The sequence below is a fragment of the Podarcis erhardii genome (genome assembly GCF_964252035.2).
Source record: "Podarcis erhardii genome assembly, chromosome: 7".
NCBI classification, from domain to species: Eukaryota; Metazoa; Chordata; class Lepidosauria; order Squamata; family Lacertidae; genus Podarcis; species Podarcis erhardii.
Window position 1 is genome coordinate 67,808,005 of NC_138511.1, and position 18,590 is coordinate 67,826,594.

General features: G+C 41.5%; 1 protein-coding gene across 1 annotated transcript in view; it reads right to left on the reverse strand.

Moving 5' to 3' along the window:
• Positions 1–18,590, reverse strand: part of PHACTR4 (phosphatase and actin regulator 4) — an 89,856-nt gene that overhangs the window by 62,990 nt on the left and 8,276 nt on the right. The window contains exon 2 of the mRNA XM_081868938.1: positions 3,397–3,443. Coding sequence (XP_081725064.1) covers positions 3,397–3,424 — 28 coding nt within the window. The 5' untranslated portion in view covers positions 3,425–3,443. The remainder of the gene's footprint in view (positions 1–3,396; positions 3,444–18,590) is intronic.

Here is an 18,590-nt window from a genome sequence, read left to right on the forward strand (position 1 = left end):
AAATGCATTTCAAAGGCCTGGTTCACATGTAACGTGAAGTCAAAGTGTGGCTTAGCAAGCCTGTAATATCCATGGGGAAAATTGCAGTCTCTTCACCTCTTCCCTGGTCCTGCTCCTGCTGCTGCACCACCCAGAGGTAAGCAATGGTTAGGTTTAGAATTACATGTGAAACCAGGTCCATGGTCGCTTAAAGAGAACCAAATCATGAGCCTGACTTTGGACAACACAAGTCAAGGCTTGCTGCTCCTGGCACAACTAAAAGTAGAGGAGGAATGAAGCAGGGATTGTTGTGCATCAAAACTCTGCTCATTTGCATTAAGTCATAGCTAACCATTAACTAAGCCTTAATGTGACATTTGAACACAGCGGCAAAAGATTTACAAATATACCATTTCCTCTAGTGCTGTGTCCTCAAATCAAATCCATTCTGTAAAATTTGCCCCATTTTCAGTTATGCAAGGAAGGGAAAATAAAAACATACGACTTCAGAATGCTGCTGTAAGAGTAAAAAGTTTTCTAGGAAAGCAAGAATGACACAGCAAGCGTTTAATAGAGACCTGCACCAAAAAGGCATTGCTATGTTGATTCACATTAATCCTCACTGCATCATAAAACCCAGACAACTATTATGTATCCTCCTCTGGAAGGTTTAATATCCACAAGCTAAAAAAAATTTAATTAATCTTTTCATGAGAACACAAGGCAAAACAAAAGCTCAGTCTAATAGATTTTATCTTATTATCAGCCATATTACTCCATAAGGCAGCAGATTAGCTGCAGCAACCAAGCAGAAACTGCTTCTTCCTCACAGTTTCTTCAAAAAGCAGCTTGGGATCCCCTCGTGGCCAACAAGGTGCACAACAATGCTACTCAGAAGACTCACAAGGTCTTCTAATCTAAATAGCTAAGCACCTATTGTGCAAGCAGTAAACAAACAAATGGCAAAGGACAGAAATCAGTCCAGCCACCTGGTTGGGAAATACATGTAAGTAAATAAAAGATGGGGGAGAAAGTGCTGAAGTCAACAGAGCTGGTCTCAAAAGACCTGGACTGCAAAGCTCTGCTTCATGGCCACTCTGGCCTCTGCCCAGAGCCCTATTTGCAGTAGGTAACGGATACTTGGTGGGAGGGAAGTAGCCTCATCGTCCCCCAAGCTACATGCATTCAATTTAATGTACACATAGAGTCTACAAAGATGCAACTATCTGCATGCAAGATTCTCTTCCAGGATTCCTAATTACACAGGGAGAACCCTAGGCTGGAACAGCTGCAAGTACACAGACTCCATGCAGGCACACAAGACTCCCCATGTTCACTCTATGTTGTGAGTACAAGGCTATAGAGATCTTAAATAGTTACTTGGGAAGATAAAACAGCAACATGCTGCATCAATTGCTCCTAGCAACTGAAATCTAGCATTGCCAAGCTGGGCTGTTTGTGGGGAAGGGGGGCAGTGTTAAACCCTCTGATTCAAAAGTCGCAGGAATTTTGGCTTTAGCTGCATTAACTCAGCCATGAAAAGTTTGCAGATTTGATCACTGCACCATGAAGGCATACATTACTATGAGGGGAATATTAAATACATCTGAGCAGTGGCTTTTTTCTCAAAAAATGTTTAGGGGTTCTCTCATTTTCCTACTCATCTTGAAATACTGCCCCTCAATGAGGCCAAACTTAGATTCACAAAATGTTTAGGGGTATGCGTACCCCTGCGTCCCCCCCAGAAAAAAGCACTGCATCTAAGAATAGAACCCTTACAACAATTATCACTTAGATTATCCAAAGAGCATTCTGCAGTACAGCATAGCTTGCATCAAATCTCAAGGGAAAAGAAATGGGGCAGTAACACTAGTGAAACATCCAATTAAAGGAACAATTACAGCACATAATAGTAGCTCTGCTGTCATCAGGAGCACCAACACGAAGACATTTCAGTCACGGACTCCAGCATAGACAGGAAACTGCAGTTATGCCAACCAAGTCATTAGGGCCTTGGAGACCGATTTCTGCTGTGTCCCAAGCTGGCCTTTCCATAACTAATCCCTGTCCTTACGGGCACTGGGACAATGCATGACAGAACAGTGCCTCCTGGTTCCCAAGTCTTGGACTACAAAAAATAAAAATAAAAATCAATGGCCACTGTGCAGATTTGGGGTCACAAACTTTTTAAAAGGCTGCAACAATAAAACTAAGTCAGAAAATCTCTTTGCCATATCATTTGGGGGGAGTCTTTTTAAAAGGACAGAATGTATTGTCTATATCATCCACAAAACAAATAGTTTCTTACAATTATCTCTAATAGATCAGGCAACACCAGAAATGTCAAAAGGCAGGTGGGTCACTTGCAAAAGTAATTGCCTTTGCTGCACATTATGTATTGTTAAGAATTTTGGCAAAAAAAAAAAAAAAAAAAATCAGATGGAAAAGAGTTTACAGCATCTTACTGCCAGCTTTGCACAAATTTTGAAACTTGCCAAATCCTTTTCATGCCATCAATTAAAGTCACCTACATAGGTTAATTTGACCTGGGAAAGTCATATAGCACAAACTGTTTTTAATTCCGTGTTTAATCCTTTCCTTCACACACAACACATGGCATAATGCCATGCACAAATAAATTAGAGAAGTGCTTCTGAACCCAAATAAACCATTTTCCTTCTCCATTGGTACACCACAATCATTGGTTCATTTAGCTCAGTACTATCTACTCAGAATGAAAGTAGCTCCCCAGGTTTTCAAACAGCAGCTTTTCCTAGCCTTACATGGAGATGTTGGGGATGCAACTTGGGACCTTCTGCCTGGAAAGCATTTTTGAATTCTACCACTGACCTATAACCTCTCAACCGCAGAACTGTCATTGTGACCCAGAAGCTGTTTTGAGAAAAGCTTCTGGCATCATAACTGCTTTTCACAGAAATTTTTGAAAAAGCTGAGTGTACATAAGATCACATACTTGCAAATTTTTCAAACCAAGGGAGAAAATGTCTTCCAGGTCTAAAACTCATTCAGGTCAAAATCTTAAACTAACAGCAAACTCAGAGCTCTTTATGTACTTGTTTGTAGGGTCAGGCATTTGCCTGGTGAAGGACTGATCAAATTCTGTCAAATAATCAGATATACTTCAGGAATTAACTTTATAAATTTAACTTTAGAATTCTAAGCACAGTGACTGCAATCTTATGCGTAAACCAGCTCAATATTTGACTGTGGTCAAATAATATGCAATCAGTGCATAATATCTGACTATTCAATTCACCACTGTGCCAATGCCATTTGTGCCAGTGTGCCAATGTCACAAGCAAGACTAAAAGTAAACTTTAAAAAATGAAAATTTAGAACGATTGGGGACAGAAGGGATTGCAAACACTGATTTTGGATAATCAGAAGAACACTTACCAATGCTGTCTTCCGTTTCCTGTGACATGCTTGGTTTTTGAGCAAATCTTGCAAAAGAAAAGAGAAATTAGAAATTTTATTAAATCATGGATCTGTTGAACACCAGAAGATTTGACATCCGAACAAAACAAAAACATCTCCAGTCAAAAACACAAACTCATATACAATATGGTCAAAGAGTGTTCCTAGGAACTTTAGGATTTCCTGCAAAGTTCCAACTTAACGAGAAGGTTGGTGGTTCAAGCACACCCAGGAACTTCCAAGTAAAAATTATGTTGAAGGACAAGATCAGGGTTCTGGTGACAACACATTATGTCGCTACCAATGCCAGACAAAATGTGTGGACCCCAAATTACATTTAAACTTTAAAATCATATTATTTTCACTCTGTAGGACAAATCTTTAACCCAGATCAGAACAGAACTTCTGCACATCAGTAATAACCCTAAAAACACATCAGTCCATTTCTCTCTAGGGTCATTCCATGTCAGTTCAACGCGGTCATGCCACCCACTGTCTTGAATTTTGATGAAACTTGGTGTACACCCTTCCTTTATGGTTGAAAGAAACCCCCTTTCTTGGAGGAAATAAAATAAAATGTACACAAGGCCGAGGATCTCAAGAGGGACAGAAACGCAGATTTCATGAAACTTTGGAGTGCTATAAAATCAAAACCGTTTGTGATAGAGGGGAAAAAAATTAAGGGGGTTTCTTTCAACCAAGGGCAATTCAGTCACATGAGCACCAACCTGCAGTCTGAAGTGGTACTTCCTAAAAGACAGGTTAACATTTAATTAACCAGATTTTTTAAGTCCCAAGTTTGGGAAACCCTGTCTTACTGCAACATTTGATTTTCTAGATAGGTTATGATTTCATTTGTACCCTTAAGAACAGGGGTCAGCAACCTATGGTCCATGGGCCACAAGCGGCCCATAGGGGTCATTTAACTGGCCCATGGACCCCTGCCATCCACTCAGGGACCCCCGCCGCCCACTTGGTCAGCTTCCGTGCACTGCGCTAAACCGGTGTGGAGCAGACAGGGGACCACCTTCTGCGACGCTGGCCAGCTTCCCATTGGTTGCAGGAAGCTCCTGCAGCCAATGGGAAGTTGTGCACGCCTCCTCCGTGTCGGAAGGAGTATCGAAAATAGCATTTGCGCATGCGTGTGTCCGCCCACTCCAGTGTCTGTGGGACCGTGAACCAGCCCAAGCCACAAAAACCTTGCCAACCCCTGCTTAAGAACCATTCACAAATGAAGTTGCATATTAAGCTATTTTTAACCTGGTCTTGTCTGCAGCATCATTTTCTATGCTTCCAGTTTAGCTCTACTGTACTGAGAAACCAAGCGGGCGGAAATTTTAAGTAGAAATGTATCCTTTGGGCAAAACAAGAGAGGCTACCCATCTAGCTCTTCCTTGACCTGAAGGAAAGGCAGAACAAAGGAAAGGAGGCTTGTAGAAACCACACTGAGCTATAGGTTTATTGCTAGTCTCAAGGTGTGCGGGTGAGATGACAAAGGAGTAGCAATCCTCTGAAAACCAAAGGTTTGGTCTCCAGCAGCATTAACACACAAACTGTAATGCAACTAGACAGTGAAAAGTTTTCATCTCCTAAGAAATAGCTCTCATGTTGGGAAGTGATACTAGTTAGGGGATTCTCTCTTATTTATATCCAGTCCTTCCACAAAGGAGTTTGAGAAAGCATGCCTAGTTTGTTTCCCACATTTAATCCTCACAACAACCTTGTGGGGTAGATTAGCCAGAGAGTGACTGGCTTCACAGATGAGAAGGAATTTGGCATGCACACATAAATTTGCACACATGGGGGGGGGGGAGCTCTTCCAGTCTATTCAGGATTGAGGACTACCCAATTTTAAGAAATTAAGAGGCTCTGGAAGTGACCTTCTGTAGAAAACTACTGCCAAATCACCTACAGGTTGCCACTTGTTCAGAATAAATGTGCCATGAATCAGCCACATTCTTTCAAGTTTATGCTTCAAAAAATTGATAGATAGTAGACCTAATTTATATGGACACCACGTTGGATTTTAGTTTCTTTCACAATAAGCTTCACCAGAAAGGTCAATTTGCACACAAACAAGCGGTTACCAACTCCCCTAACACAGTCACAAGACAGGCCGATACGCATGCTTCTAAATTAAACAAGGAAAAACCACCAACTCCATGAAAGAAAATACTGTAGTATGAAAGCTTCCAAGTTCCAAAAGGGAGGCTTTCCTCACAATAGGGAACATCTGAACCGCTACTAGTGCTAAATTTCAAAGGTAGTCAGAGTTACAGCTAAAGTAACAAAGTATTTGCAACATCATCAAAACCAAACAAATGTACCACAAAGTTCTCATGGCACTTTTTCTCTAGGCTGTGCACATCTGTGTATACCACAGGAAAGCAGCATGTAAGCAACAGTTTATCAGCTATTAGACAACTCAAGAAAGCATGAATCCTCTGGACAATATGAATATTACTATTACATTAGCCATATTACTATTACATAGTTTTAACACACTCATGTGTTTAAGCAGTATGGTTGGAATCAGGTCTTATTTGAGAAACCCCCAGATTTTCATGGATATGCCAGTCAACCCCCAAATGTAGTTCATGTCACAGCTACTCCCTAAAGAAGTCCCCCCTGCATTCCCTGATAACTATGATTGTGAAGGCTATGACTACCCATAGTCAGCTCCATCTATTCATGTTAACTCTTAAACAAGATGAAGCCATTTGTTCTTGAACAGTTGAGCCAGCTAGGTAGCATCAAAAGTTAAGCATTCACACCAAATATCTTTGTTTTGTAATGTAAATTAGCAGGGATGGAGACCCATCACTGGGGGCCAAATACAGCCCTCCAAGTCTCACCATCCAGCCCATAGGAATGTTCTCAAGCCACACTTCCTCTCCCTATGTCACAACCCCCACTGCCCCTCCTTAAATATTTTTGACTGGCTGGAATGTGTCCTCTTGATTGCCTAGATGGCAAAATGGATGTATTCATCCATCCAGGATTCCCGGGAAATCTTCAATGAACTCAGTGAAGTGAATGTATAACAAGGAACCAAGCTGGCCAACAGCTTATTGTTCACCAAGAACAGTAAGTGGCTTCCTAGCAAGTGGGACTCAACATGTCTTGTAAAATGGGTCATTTGCACAATTTGCTAGGCCTTTTGAGCTAGTCAACTAGTTAATGCCTCTACCTAAATGACGAAACTGTACCCTAGAATCCCAGATTCCTCATTTTTCAAAACAAGAAATGATGTGAATACGCACACAACTGACTGCAATTCTACCTAACAGTGTGATTCTACACTCATGATTTCAGGTCCTGATTTATAAGTGCCAGTATCTAATGATCACAACAAAGCAGCTCGGTACTTGGAACTCTGCCAGTTTTATTTAGTGATACTTCCATAAAGCTAAAGCCACAAGACATGCAATAGCCATTTCAGAAGACCAGCCCTCATGGTTTGGTGAAAGACATCAATGCTTTGCAGATTCACCTGAGCCCAAAAGATTGTAGAGCTCAGAAACCAAAAGGCAAAGGTTTAAAAATCCCAACAAGCTACCTAGCAGTGGCAGAGAACAAATAGCTAACATAAATAAGTACATGTTGTAATAAATTTTAAAAATTGTCCAGTAGCACCTTAGAGACCAACTAAGTTTGTTCTGGGTATAAGCTTCAGTGTGCATCATGCACACGAAAGCTTATACCCAGAACAAACTTAGTTGGTCTATAAGGTACTACTGGAAGGAATTTTTATTATTATTTTGTTTCGACTACAGCAGACCAACACGGCCACCTACCTGTAACTAGAACTACCTGACGCCAAGTACATGTTGTGTTACTCACATATACAGTTTTATATGCAAAGTGTCAGGAGTAATAATTTCTTGAGAAAGTTTCCATTTCTGATTTCCATACATGGAAACTGCTTTTGTGAGATAATGCTTAACACTCTCTCCACAGGACACTGCACGTAAGTGACTACAATAGTTACCAATATACCCAAAGAATGCCAACAAACCTCTTGATACAAAATGGGATCAAATTTATCAAACAAGAAATGCTTCAATTTGTTGCTGGCTAGTTCTTAAACCAACATGACTTAAAAAGGAATGATGCTTGTGCATCTGGAATAATTTACTTGGGTGTACACTCACCTGTGAGCCAATTCAGAAGAGTCATCAAGCTAGAGGGAATAAAAGAATCATAAACATGTAGAGTTGGAAGGGACCCCAAGGGTCATCTAGCCCAAACCCCTTGCAATGCAGGAATCTCAGCTAAAGCATCCATGAGAGATGGTCATCCAACCTCTGCTTAAAAACCTTCATGGAAGGAGAGTCCACAACCTCCCAAGGGAGACTATTCCACTGTCAAACAGCTCTTACTGTCAGATACGGTAGTTTTTCCAAACCTCAATATCCAAAAAGGCCAAATCTGAGAAACGGGTCACGATCCCAATAGAAAAACTTAAGATTCAGAATTTATTCCAATCATAGATTGGGAGGAGTGTTTAATGCACGTAAGTATGTACGTACACTTCTGCATATTAGGAAAGAGAGATCATTCAGTTTCAAACATAAATGTTTCAGATTAACATTTTAGCTTTATTGGTGCTATAGCTTAGCAGGGCAACAATATATTTCATTTTAATGGAATAAAAAGAACCAAACTTAAAAAAGAACCCCCTCGACTCCTAGCATTTTGCAACCTGCTCTACCTTGCACTTGTTTGATCCACAGCAGGACCCACTGCAGTGAATGCACTGCCTCCTCTGTCCTTTCTCCTGCCTTTGCAGCTGGGCACCTGTATGCCTCAACACACTCAATCATTTTGTAAAGAACAAACAAAGGCAAAGAAGCCGTTGAATCTGGCTAGGTCACCCTCCCCAAACACATTGGGTTAATTCAGAGTAGCAGCTGTGGCAGAAGCACTCTACTTGTAGCTGCCTGATAATCCCTTCAGTTCTGCTCTCAATTCCACTCCCCCCTCCATCCATCCAAATGAGGTCAGGTCAGAATCACTGTAAACAGCAAAATTAGGCAACCACCCCAAACTCCAGCTAAGAACAGGAGCTGGAGAAGTACAGGTAAGACACCAGATGGTTCTGTTCTAAATAGCCACTTACAGTGATCAAAATCAGAGCTTCTGAACATCCTACACATTTCAAAGGAATCTCCATTTTTTCCAGGACATGCAACATGAATGTATGTAGGTGGAAGGAAGCCCAGAGCATCTTTGGCATGGAAAAGGCAACAGATTCCCTTTATTCTATATCACCACAACACAGCTCTTTAATAGATGCTTTAGAGAAGGAATAGGCAAACTCGGCCCTCCAGATGTTTTGGGACTACAACTCCCATAATCCCTAGCTAACAGGACCAGTGGTCAGGGATTATGGGAGTTGTGGCCCCAAAACATCTGGAGGGCCAAGTTTGCCTATGCCTACTTTAGAGTGCTGTGTCCCTTGACTTATGACATTTTCATCCAATAACATTACCACTGGTGGCTGCAACCACACTCAAATTTCACAGCTATAACATCCAAGCACAACAAAGCAATAGCACTTCGCTACACAGTTTGTTGAGCATGCAGCATCAATAGTTACTTCCTATTTCCCTTTAAACACTGCACACAACTTCTCTCACGTTGTCTTCTGGCCTAGTATTTGAGGCATTAGCAAAACAGACAAGAACATTGGGATACAACATCAGGGTATTAACAAGACTGGTGATGCAATAGTGAGACCCACGAGAAATGAATGTTCAAAGTCTAACCAACTGGGCAAGCAGTTTTTGTTTTGGCTTTTTTGCAAAGGTGCAGTATTTTCATTTACACTGTCAAGTCATAATGCACAGCACTGCCAAGGAGCTGCCTGCACTGCAGTCAAACCCTTTCTGAACAAGTAAACCAAAGAAGCAAGCTACCAGTGTGAATGAGCCATGATGGTAATTTGCAATGGCTGAATTCAGCTCTTTAAACAATAGACTTTTGGACAGCATGTTAATTATTTTAGCATTATTCTACCATGCAACCATCCCTTCTTTAATTCCCACCCAAACATTGACCAATCACAACAGACACACTTTGACCTAAGCACAGAGTAGTCCTCCCAAAAACACACCATCTAATAAATGATCCTGAACACATGAACACACACATTTAAAAGGTGTGGTCTATGAACAACTGTTACAGAAATTTAAAGCAAAGGTTGTCAAAGTTTAGCCCAGTTAGTTTTCCTAGTTCCAAATAAATAAAATAACAGGTAACTAGATCCAACAGGTCAGCTTTGGCTGCAAGCAACACAAGCAGTGGCCTGCATCCTAACAGCTGAGCCCCAGTCAGATGCTTGATCATGGGGAAACCCCTCTGCATAGGGCTTTGTAAAAGGGAAGAGCCCATTTAGGTTCAGCTGTAAACCTGCTTGTGGATCAGAGTGCCAGGTCTGGAAGCTGCAAGTGTCAGGCAGGATGTCCCCAGGAGACAATGATAACAGGAATAAGGGCATTAGCATCAATCAATAAAGGGTATCAATCAGTTGCCAAGATATCAAAAAAGGCATATTTTAAAATTCTAGTCATCCTGAGGCCAGAACCCCTTTGGCAAAGTCCTGATTTCTTCACATGTTGGTTTTGACTTTTAAAACTATTAATAACTTGGGACCAGGTACCTGAAGGATCGTCAGTCTCCACATTTACATACCTGGACCTTAAATTTTTCTTCTGTGGCTCTTCTTTGGATGTTTCCACTAGGCAAGGTGCAATGAGTGGCTATTAGGTAAAGGAACTTATGAGTGGTGGTACCTCTACTACAGAATGTCCTGCCCAAGAAAAGCACGTCTGTTGTCTACCTTTGACAGCATATCAGACCAGGCAAAGGCCTTTTTACTTTCCCAGGCTTTTTAAACTGCTCCAGGTCTTATGTCAATTAGTTTTGTCTTTGCCATTTTTTATGCAGCTTTCATACGCTTTATTGTTGACCTATTTTACAGTATGCATTTTAACTTGCTTTTATTCTTCTTGTAAGTGTCCCTGAGGACATTTATAATGTTTAAAATTAAGAAAGAAAAAAGGTTGTGCATGTTTACACCAGTTTCTGCAGATCCTATTGGTAGCAAATTTGCTGTGCAAGCAAACTAAAATGGTATTTACTTCCCCTTTCTGCACATAAGAATGCAATTCATACCCTGTGTCCCTAGCAATTGTGCCAGTGCAAGTTTGATTCCCAGCACTGCCACAAAGGCACTAGTTGTGCTTTCAAACTGGCCTTCTAATCCCAATTATTGATGTACTTGAAGTACTGCATGAAATAATAAGATACTCAGCAAGAAATTAGTTATTGACTACGCAGTCTGGAAAGGCAGAACATGGTCCAGAAAACTACTTCCTGTCCGCAGCCCAGGTTCATTGTGCGAAATCTATTAGAATCGTTACATTTTATGACGAGGGAGGGAAAAGCTGATCACTGACCTCCAAGGCCAGCAATACTAATAGTGATCATTTTTTAGAATGCCACTGATTTTTAAACAGGCTACAAAAGTCCCCCAAAAAATGTGCACACCCAAATTCTGCATGCAGAGCTATGACAAAATAAAATGGTGTGGGTGGATTCAACAGGAGCGCAGCTTAATAGACGTCACCTTTCCTGTACTTCCTGCAGCTTTCTAAGAAAGGTTCTACAGTGGGCTGATAAAAGTCCATATTAGAACATCTGTCAACAGTTTTAACTGCATTAGCTCCTGGTCCATTTCTGGCCCAATTCAAGGTGCTGGTCATGACCTTAAATGGCTCTGAACCATATACCTCAAGGGCAAACCACATTACACAAACATTGGCCCAGGTGTTAACCTCCTTTTGCTTTTAGAAGATGCTGGGATCAGTGGGCAGCTGCTCCATGTCATGAGCCACTGAATTGCAGGCAGCAACTTTTGGGTGAAGTGCCCTCAGGCTCTGGACTTACTCTGCCCACCCAAGTTGGCCAATGGCTCCTTTGGGACAGGAAAGAGTTTAAGAGGGCTTTCTGTTGCAGTTGCTTAAGCAACAAAGTGCTCTGAGCTCTGGTGTGTTCCTGTATGCTTTGGCAGTTCTTCAGTTGGCATGCTGCTGAATCCTGCCTCATTTCATAGAACTGTAGAGGGGGAAGGGTCCCCAAGGGTTATCTTGTCCAACTCCCTGCAATACAGGAATCACAGCTAAGAGGCTCTGGAAGAAGGCCATCTGACATGTTTAAAAACCTCAAATGAAAGAGAGTCCAGCACCTCTTGAGGTAGTCTGTTCCACTGTTGAATAGCTATTACCATCAGAAAATTCTCCATAATACAATGGTACCTCAGGTTACATACGCTTCAGGTTACAGACTCCGCTAACCCAGAAATAGTGCTTCAGGTTAAGACCTTTGCTTCAGGATGAGAACAGAAATTGTGCTCTGGCGGCGCAGCAGCAGCAGGAGGCCCCATTAGCTAAAGTGGTGCTTCAGGTTAAGAATAGTTTCAGGTTAAGAACGGACCTCCGGAACGAATTAAGTACTTAACCCAAGGTACCACTGTATTTAGTCACAAGCTCTTTTTTTGTTACTTGAATCTATTTGGTCAGGTCCTATGCTGTGGAGCAGCAGAAAACAACCTTACTCCATCATCCATGTGACACCTCTTCAGATATCTGAAGATGGTTATCCTATCACCTCTCAGTCTTCTCTGCTCCCAATTCCCTCATAAGGCTAGCTTTCCAGGCCCTTTATCATCTTGGGCATCCTCCCCTGCACACATTCCATCTTGTTGATATCCTTCTTAAGCTGTGGTACTCAGAATTAGACACAGTATTCCAGGTGGGGTCTAACCAAGGCAGAAAAGAGTGGTACTGTTACTTCCCTTGATCTGGACACTATGCATGATGTTAATGCTGCCAAAATTGAATTAGGTTTTTTTGCTGCTGAATCACACTGCTTACCTGTTTGTTCCAACTACTGGCTTTATCTCATACCTCCTGCTCCAGGAACCAGCACCAAAACCCATCATCTAAGGTGCGGTGGGGTCATCTCAGTTATAACACCCTATCCTTGGAATACATTCCCCAGGGAGGCTGACCAGATGCAGACTATCTTTTTGGCACTGTCCAGGTTTTAACACATTTTAGTGAGAAGAATGGCTTTATTCAGCCTTTGCTTTCCCTCCATTGCAATATAGGATGGTTTAATTTTTATTTTATTTATTATTATTATTATTATTATTATTTAGGTGGACAGCTTTGTAAAGTTTTTCTTAACCTAAAAGGCAATGTATACCAACCTCAAAATAGCTGTTTGAATTCAGGTCCCTCTAATAAAAAAATTACATTCTGTGCCCTCTCACACAAGTGAAATGGACCAAAAAAAATTGAGCAAGTTGATACTTCCTTGGCAAAGTTCTTTGAGAACAAATGAAAGTGTTTCATCGTTCTAATGAGTTTTACTGATTATTCGTACTATAAAAGCAGAACTTGCTTTGCTATGAAACATTATACACACCTGCACTTCCTAGGGAAACTCCCAGAGCCATTAGCTTGAAAGAATTGCTAGCAGTCAGGAAAAAGGAAACGAAAACATCTGAAAGTCACCAATATGGTTAAAATATCCACATCGTGTTGCAGTAGTGATGGTGAGTTCAAGTATGTCTTTAGCAGAAAATTCCTTACCAGAATTAAGTATAAAACCATATGTACACTCTTCAAACCAGGTTGCAGTGAACTATGGACCCCACCCTCTTGGTAAATTTTCAGCTGCTATGGAAACAACAGGTGGTTGTGTAGCACCATGAAATGAGTCAGCTACCTGGAACTGAGGTGCACCTGATTGGGCAGCAGCTAAAGAGCAGCCAGTGCCAAGGAAACTCCCCTCACCATTGGCACCAATGCTCTGTCATGAAAAAGCAGTAACTTCAATATTGCTCAAACAGTTTCTTCCCGCTTCCCTATTAAATAAACAAATGCATCTGATACTCAGAGGCAACATCATTCCCCTCTATTTCCAGTGTCTAGGTTAGGTGTGCCATTGCTTATATTTAGCCAAAATAGTACAAGTCAGTTACCATCAGGAAACCTGGAGGTGCCCCAATGTTTTAAGAAGTATTTAAACAATATTTAGAAAAACTGCTAAGGGGTGAGAGGATAGAGCATGATCAGTGGCCAGACAGTGCTGATTGACTGTTTGGAGGGCAGGTAAAATGGAGTTTCTGAAAACTTGGACAGGAAAACTTCACATTTTGTTACAGGTCCAAATTGTGCCACTAAATATCAGCCCCTGAAGAGTAAGATTGAGGGATAAGCTCCTGCCTTCATACCCTATTGATGGGTTTCCTATCTCGAGTGTAGGGCATAGGATGCTAGATTAGATGAACATTTACACTCTGAATTACACTCTGAACATTTACACACCTAAATTAAGCAAACACCCTCAAATGGTATTATAATCCCCTTGAAACGGGTTGGCTGATGCCATGTGCACAATTACAGGAGAATGATGCGGAGCCAAAGCATTTTTCAAAGGCATATGATGCAACAACCTTGTTGAAGCTTAGGGGGTTGATGCCTAGATGGAAGAATGTTTGGGGACCCTATGTATGGTGCTGAGTTCCATGTAGGAAGGAAGGAAGAATTATAAAATGTAACATATCAAGGACTAGAAATTCATTTTATCACATTACCAGAGTTCTTTCTGTAGTACAATATGGTCCTGAACAAAAATAAGGTGATGATCAGATTTCTCATAGGAAACATATCCTGAGCTTATCAGCTACTTTGCATATATTCAATTAAGATAAATTAGTTTTGAATATACATGTAGTTCTGCACCTGCAATCAACTGGCACATGTCAACTACTGTTGGTTGTTATCTTACATTGAAGTAATCCTGAAAGGTATAGTGCTTTACGTTCAACCTTAAAGAGGGAGGGAGGGATATACTGATACTACAGACATAGCATGGAAGTTGAAAACCAGGAGTTTCCTTTTGTCTTCCTCATTTCTGTTCCTCTGGTGTTACTGCTGTCATATTTTCAATGCACACACTGCATTTAAAGGAATAGAATTGTTTTTAGGTTTTGTTAAGGCTCCAATAAATGGTTATAGACCACCCTTGAAAGCTTCTTTCCCACATGCTTCTGTGTATTCAGCATGCATTGTCTGTCCAGTTGTCACCTCCCTCCTCCAAACAACCAGTTTGCGCCTAAGAGTGAAACCACCTTTAGAACAACCATCACACAGAATGCTTCCAGTCAGGCAGACACGGAAATATCACCACAGGTTTGCAGCCTGGAGGCTCAAATGCAGCAAAGTGGATTTCAAAAATGGTTTTTATTTCTCCATCCCTAATGCTGCCAAATCAGAATAAATCCTTCACAGAGAGGAGATAATCTAACTTATGTGCTAACTGGAAATGTAAGCATCTCCAAAGCTTTAAAGCCATCCTACCTGCCTACTTAAAGGAATTAGTATTATTAGTTTATTTATTTTTACAAAGAAAGGGTGAAAATGTTTTTTTTAAAAGACAAATTAAGTTTTATTTTTCAAAGCACGATGCTAAAACATAAAGGGCAAATCCTAGCCCTTCTGCATCCTAATAGAACCACATTTATCATAAAAGGCTTTGTGGTATTTATATCATTCAGATCAAGGTAGGGGAACCTGTGTCCCTTTCAGATGTTGCTGGACTGCAACATGCAACATCCCGAGGCAGCATGACCAATGGTCAGGGAGGCTTAGCTGCAGCCTGTTTGCATGACAAATTTCCAATGCAGACTAAGGCAAGCATTAGATATACTGGGCACTAGTTATTCCCCACAGGAAACTTAATGTGATTTATCCAATGCTCTGCTGATCTCACAAGGCATCAGCTTCATTTGGCATTTATTTAAAATGCACTTCTACAATTAATTGGCCTCAGGCACAATAGCCAGCTCATAATAGATGAGAGCAGGATGGGGCAGAGAGGAAACTGCATCTAAACACTATAATTTGGTCTACATCTCAATAAAAATGAGATGCAAGGAACTCAAAAGGCAGACAGTATTTCACACACACTGGAATTTTTATTGTATTAAGTAGTCAATACGGCCGTAGCAGATGCTTCTCCATGCTTTGTTTCCATTTTTATATCTCCAACCACCACAATGAACAGCTGCCTCCCTCTACTTAAAAAGAACATAAATGCACAGGCAGGCAGGTACAAGTTGCTCAGCTAAAGCCAGCTGATTAACTTAAAGCCATCATCATCCGGTTAAGAAGACCCACAAACATACAGACATCACATCTAAAATGCAAAGCAGGTCACACATTGACACTCCTACGCTTGAGCAGTAGATGCTTTCTGACTTCCTCCTGGCTCTGATTACAATTTTAGTCAGCTAGGGGATTTCAGCACACAACTAAAGCAAAAGGGAATGCATCCACCTTAAGGGTCACATTGTGGGTTAATTTTCCTGACATCTGGAATATCCTGTTTTACACAGCAGGTATATGGATCAGGAGCCACAGCATGGACCCACAGCATAATGCATTTGTTATAAAATACACACGGGTGGCGCTGTGGTCTAAACCACAGAGCCTAGCGCTTACCGATCAGAAGATTGGCAGTTCAAATCCACGTGACGGGGTGAGCTCTTGTTGTTCGGTCCCAGCTTCTGCCCACCTAGCAGTTCGAAAGCATGACAAAGTGCAAGTAGATAAATAGGTGCCGCTCTGGCGGGAAGGTAAATGGTGTTTCTGTGCACTGCTTTGGTTCGCCAGAAGTGGCTTAGTCATGCTGGCCATATGACCCAGAAAAACTGTCTGTGGACAAACGCCTGCTCCCTCAGCCAGGAAAGCGAGATGAGCGCGCAACCCCAGAGTCGTCCACGACTGGACCTAACAGTCAGGGGTACCTTTACCTTTTACACTTTGTCCCTACTAGTTGCAGGTGTTAATTTCCAAGCCAGAGAGGAAAAAAGGAAAAGAACAGTTCACGCTTTGAACCCTAACCCTGAAGAAAGACACTCTCTGTTGTTACTGATTTCAAATATTTATGTAAGCTACTACTGCATGAATTTTATTGTTGTAAGATGCTTTGAGACATCTTGGTAGAAAACAACAAATAAACTCAAATAATATATAAAATCAGCTGGAATGGTACCTAAAGCAAGTGTCAGGCTCATCCTCTGAATGTGTTTTCTTTCCTGGGTCCAAATGTGCCCTTAAACTATTTATGATGAGAACTGCCTTTCATAAACGCATATGGCTTCCTCTAAGAAGATTCACATGTGGCAGAACTTGTTGCTGCTTCCCCTGAATCACATGTAGTCTCAAGGCCCTGCAATCTGCAGCTATGCCATACCTGCATGAGCCTCACCCAGGATGTGATTAAGGCTGAAAGCTAGCACAAGGACTGACATAGTCCAGAATGGGCTGAGTTTAGCAAAAGGAAAGGGAGGGGGGCTGCAGCTAGTTCAGTGGATTCTTTCCACTGACTAGTGAATGGCATTACAAAACAAATTCCTTCCAGTAGCACCTTAAAGACCAACTAAGTCAGTTCTTGGTATGAGCTTTCGTGTGCATGCACACTTCTTCAGATACACTGAAACAGAAGTTTCCAGACCCTTCTATATAGTGAGAAGGTGGGGAGGGGTATTACTCAGAAGGGTGGTGGGAATGGGTGATTGGCAGATAGCTGTGATGAGCCTGTTGACGACTCTTAACGACTGCAATAGGTCTTACAGGAAAAAGCAAGGGGTGAAAAGGTGAAAAATGGCTTTGTCATGTATAATGAGATAAGAATCCAAGGTCTTTGTTCAGACCAGGTTTTTCCATGGTTTTGAGTTTGGTGATAAGTTGTAATTCAGCAGCTTCTCTTTCCAGTCTATTTCTGAAATTCCTTTGTAGTAAAACAGCTACTTTGAGATCTTGTATAGAATGTCCTGGGAGATTGAAATGTTCTCCTACTGGTTTCTCTGTCTTGTGATTCCTGATGTCCGATTTATGTCCGTTTATTCTTTGGCGTAAGGTCTGGCCTGTTTGTCCAATATAGAGAGCTGAAGGACACTGTTGGCATTTTATGGCATACACAATGTTAGACGATGAGCAATTAAATAGTCCCGAGATGGTATGTGTGATGTTGTTGGGGCCAGTAATGGTGTTGTCCGGGTGTATGTGGCAGCAAAGTTGGCATCTGGGTTTATTGCAGGCTCTGGTGCCAGTGTCCGTGTTAGGTCTGGTTGTAGTATTATTGTGGGTTAGGAGTTGTTTAAGACTGGGTGGCTGTCTGTAGGCAATGAAAGGTCTTCCTCCCAGAGCTTGAGAAAGAGAACTGTCATTGTCCAGGAGAGGTTGTAGATCTCTGATGATGCGTTGTACTGTTTTAACTTGGGAGCTGTATGTGATGACTAGAGGTGTTCTGTTATTTTCTTTTTTGGGTCTGTCTTGCAGCAAGTTCTCTCTGGGTATCAGTCTGGCTCTGTTGATCTGTTGTCTAACTTCATCTGTTGGGTATTTTAGTTCTAAAAAGGTTTGCTGTAGATCTCTTAGGTGAGAGTCTCTGTCTGTAGAATTGGAACAGATGCGGCTGTAACGTAGTGCCTGGCTATATACAATAGACTGTTTGGTATGTTTGGGATGGTAGCTAGAGGCATGTAGATATGTTTGTCGGTCAGTTGGTTTACGGTATAAGGTGGTGTCTATGTGCCCATCCTGTATTTTTATAGTAGTGTCCAAAAAATGTATTTCTTGCATAGATTGATTCATTGTTAGGTTGATTGTGGGGTGAAAATCATTGAATTTCTGGTGGAAGGTGTCCAGGGTCTGTTGACCATGTGTCCAGATGATAAAAATATCGTCAATGTATCGCAGGTACAAGAGAGGTTTGAGTGGGTAGGAGTTTAGGAAACGTTGTTCTAAATCTGCCATGAAGATGTTGGCATACTGTGGGGCCATGCGGGTGCCCATTGCTGTGCCGCTGATCTGAAGGAACAGGTCATCACCGAATTTGAAGTTGTTGTGGGTAAGGACAAATTGGCAGAGTTTGGTGGCAAAGTCCGCTGTGGTTTTATCTGAAATGGTGTTCCTTATAGCTTGTAAACCATCGTTGTGTGGGATGTTGGTATACAGAGATTCCACATCCATAGTAGCTAGTATAGTATTGTTGGGAAGATTATTTAAAGATTGTATTTTCCTCAGAAAATC